Here is a 3,139-nt window from a genome sequence, read left to right on the forward strand (position 1 = left end):
TACAACAGGCATTACAAAAAAAAGATAATAAAATAATAAAAGTAAACACCACAGGTATACAATACATGTTTTAAAAGGCATACTGTAATTCGAATATGAGCAGCGCAATTAAAAGCAGCCAAAGAGATATGTTTTTAGTCTCGATTTAAAAATAGTAAGAGTTTCTGCAGACATGCATTATTTGGGTAGTTTGTTCCAGATAGTCGGGGCATAATAGCTAAACGCTGCCTCTCCATGTTTTGTTTTTACTCTCGGAACCGATAGCAGACCCGTCCCAGAAGACCTGGGGCACCTTGATGGTTCGTAATTATGTAGGAGATCAACAATATACTTTGGTCCTAAACCATGTAATGATTTAAAAACTAGTAATAGTACTTGCACTTAGATTACCAAAATAAAACTATACTGAGACCCTAACCCATTGCTATTAGCAAGACAGTTAATAACTTGATAATACCTGAAACAGGGCTTTTGACGCATCATAGTCCTGTATGTCCTCATAGACCCTGGGTTCATTCTCACTGAGGGCTGTCCTGTAGTCTCCAAAAATAATTGGGTCCCTCATGATTGACTCCATGTCGGACTTAAAATGCTCCTCAATCAGATTCTTTATGTGGCCTTGGACCTGGTGATAAATAACACATGTTGGTAAAGGTAGCTAGAATACAACACTTCAAAACTATTCTGCATACAGTAGAGGAGCCTATGTAATTAGATTAAAAGGAGCAGTTGTTGTTTTTGTCCGTGCAGTCAAAGCAGCAGAATATACAGTAAATATGTACTACTCTTATTAACAATAATTACCAAGGCTTTGTCATTTTCATCAATGAGTCTGTCATGGAAGATTCTCAGGCATTCATTTCTCCAGACACGCACAAATTGGTTGACAGTCAAAAACCTATCAGAAAGAAATCAGGTGAAGCGATTACATTACGAAACATACACTTCTAACAAAGTCTAATTGAATGTGGTAGATCACACCTGTCAGGTTTGGTCAGGGTCAGCCCATTGTAGACCCTGGACAGGTCCCTCAGGTTGAAGATGTAGTGGAACTTGGAGGGGGTGGGGGGCAGATCTTTGATGATGTTGCTGTACAACTCCAGTGTGCACAAGGTGACTTTATCACAAACCTTCTGTATGGCGTCTTCAAATTCCTGAAACATTGTCCAAGTTTATAAAATCTGATGATTAAGATTCTGACATTAATTTAAGTGGAAAAGAGAAATACTCACTCTGGTGTGGCCTTTGATAATGGAAGCGTAGATAAGCTGGAGAGACTCCACTGCAGGGAAGGGGATGTTGAAGACACTGAAGAGCGAGACGAAGCGGGGGTCCACCTCGTTCCTCCCCCCTCCTGCCTTCCCCATGGACGCAATAAAACCAAGGTCCTTGAGGGTTTTGTGGTTAAGATCCTTCCCTCGGTCATACATGCCTCCTCGGTCCAATAACAGCCTCAGCAGTGCGATAGGCTGTTGCGTGCCGTAGCTATCGACCTGGACGAGCATACGATACATTATTACACAGCTTAGTTGAATACTCGATTCTGATTGGTCTGTTATGGCAGATTCCTTATTACAGCGTATTTCTCGCTTATTCATTAAGGTAACACCGGTCAGAGAGGCCTCATCGTCTCCTCCGCAATTATTAGGGGTGAGCGGAAGTACAAAGAGGCTGATTAGATTATAATCATGGTATGGGCTCTGGCAGTGTTTCAGGACTTGTTAGAGGAAAATAAACTGTGAACAGACTTGGACAGTTACAGAAAACATTGATCAGTGCCGCCGTCATTTTAAATGAAATTGTTATTGCCGCAGTTTCAGCCGCTGTAATGTTTTTTTTCTTAGCGGAAGCAATACGATCATTTTCAAGCCAATAACAGATTAACAGATAATCATTTTAATTAATATCAGGATTCAAGTCGTTAGTGTATTTAGTATGTGGCCGTGTAAGAAGCGGGATAATGTGCAGCAAGGCAGTCATTATCGAAAAAAGAACAATAACCGCCTCGCTGCACATTATCCCTAACATAATATCAAGCATACACGGGCTGTCACAGTGAAGGAGCTGAGAGCCTGGAGAATGTACCTTAGGCATATTCATGTCATCTATGAGGACCAGCAGTCTCTTCCCCATAGTAGGCCCATAGATCTCTTTGGTTCTTTTCTCCACATTGGCCTCCAGGTTCCTCTGCAGGTCCATGGAAGTCGTTCTGGATGATAGGTTGATGATCAGAGTAATCTAGAAACAGATGGTAAGAAATGAAATCCCCTCAAGTGACAGAAGAAATTAGCAAATTTGAGGTTAGATAGTGACATTACAATTCTGTCTGCATTGAGGTTCTTCATGAAGTTATGGATGGTGGCAGTCTTGGAAGTGCCCGACTCTCCGACCAGCAGCACCGGCCTCTTTATCTTCACCATCTGTTCCAGGATCCAGCTGGCTCTCGTGGTGTCGATAGTTGGTACTTAAGCAAAGATGAAGGATCAGTTAATTAAAGTCGAAGAAAGGGCTTCGGAGGGCCTACAGGTTTAAATCCATGTGTATGAATGCAGTCACTTGGTTTTTGCTCTTTACCCAGAATATCAGCAAACTTCATCTCAGGGTTGTAAATGTATTTTGGGACCAGAGAACTCCAGGTAACCCACTTCTGCTGTGTTCCATCAAAATGGAAATCATACAGGGTCGGGAGATAGCCTATATGGATTCAGAAAATGTGTGATTAACAAAAGGATAGAAAGTGACATGATAAAACATCCTTATAAATGTGGGTAAGATAATAATATCAAAAATATATAACTGTTTTTTTCTCATCATGATATCTATTCATTCTACAGAAACCATGTTTATAGATTGTTCTACAGTAAGTGCATGCAATGATATATAAAATGACGTACTTTTTGATAAAAGACCATCCTTATATATCTACTCTAGTTATATCTTCCACCATTATTCTATAGTATACAATATAACATGTTATCCACCATCAACTATAACCTTAAAGGTCCCATGTCATGCTTTTCCGGTTATTACCCGTCCTCTTGTGTGTTATGAAGGTTGTTATGCATGTAAACGGTCTGCAGAGTCACAAACCCTCAAAGTACACCCTGTAGTGAGTACAACTCTAACACAGAAAAGGCCT

The 3,139-nt window shown here is 40.6% G+C and overlaps 1 protein-coding gene across 1 annotated transcript; it reads right to left on the minus strand.

Annotated features, from left to right (window-relative positions):
* Window positions 1–457: 457 nt before the first annotated feature.
* On the minus strand, window positions 458–2,694 carry LOC104952399 (dynein heavy chain 10, axonemal-like; the record flags this gene model as incomplete). Its single annotated transcript, XM_010779212.1, has 7 exons — window positions 458–625; window positions 805–898; window positions 982–1,154; window positions 1,233–1,493; window positions 2,086–2,238; window positions 2,319–2,464; window positions 2,575–2,694. Coding segments are annotated over 7 exons (1,115 nt in total), but the record flags the coding sequence as incomplete, so codon positions are not given.
* Window positions 2,695–3,139: the final 445 nt, after the last annotated feature.

The sequence above is a fragment of the Notothenia coriiceps genome, unplaced genomic scaffold, assembly GCF_000735185.1.
Source record: "Notothenia coriiceps isolate Sejong01 unplaced genomic scaffold, NC01 NC01_scaffold00019956, whole genome shotgun sequence".
NCBI classification, from domain to species: domain Eukaryota; kingdom Metazoa; phylum Chordata; class Actinopteri; order Perciformes; family Nototheniidae; genus Notothenia; species Notothenia coriiceps.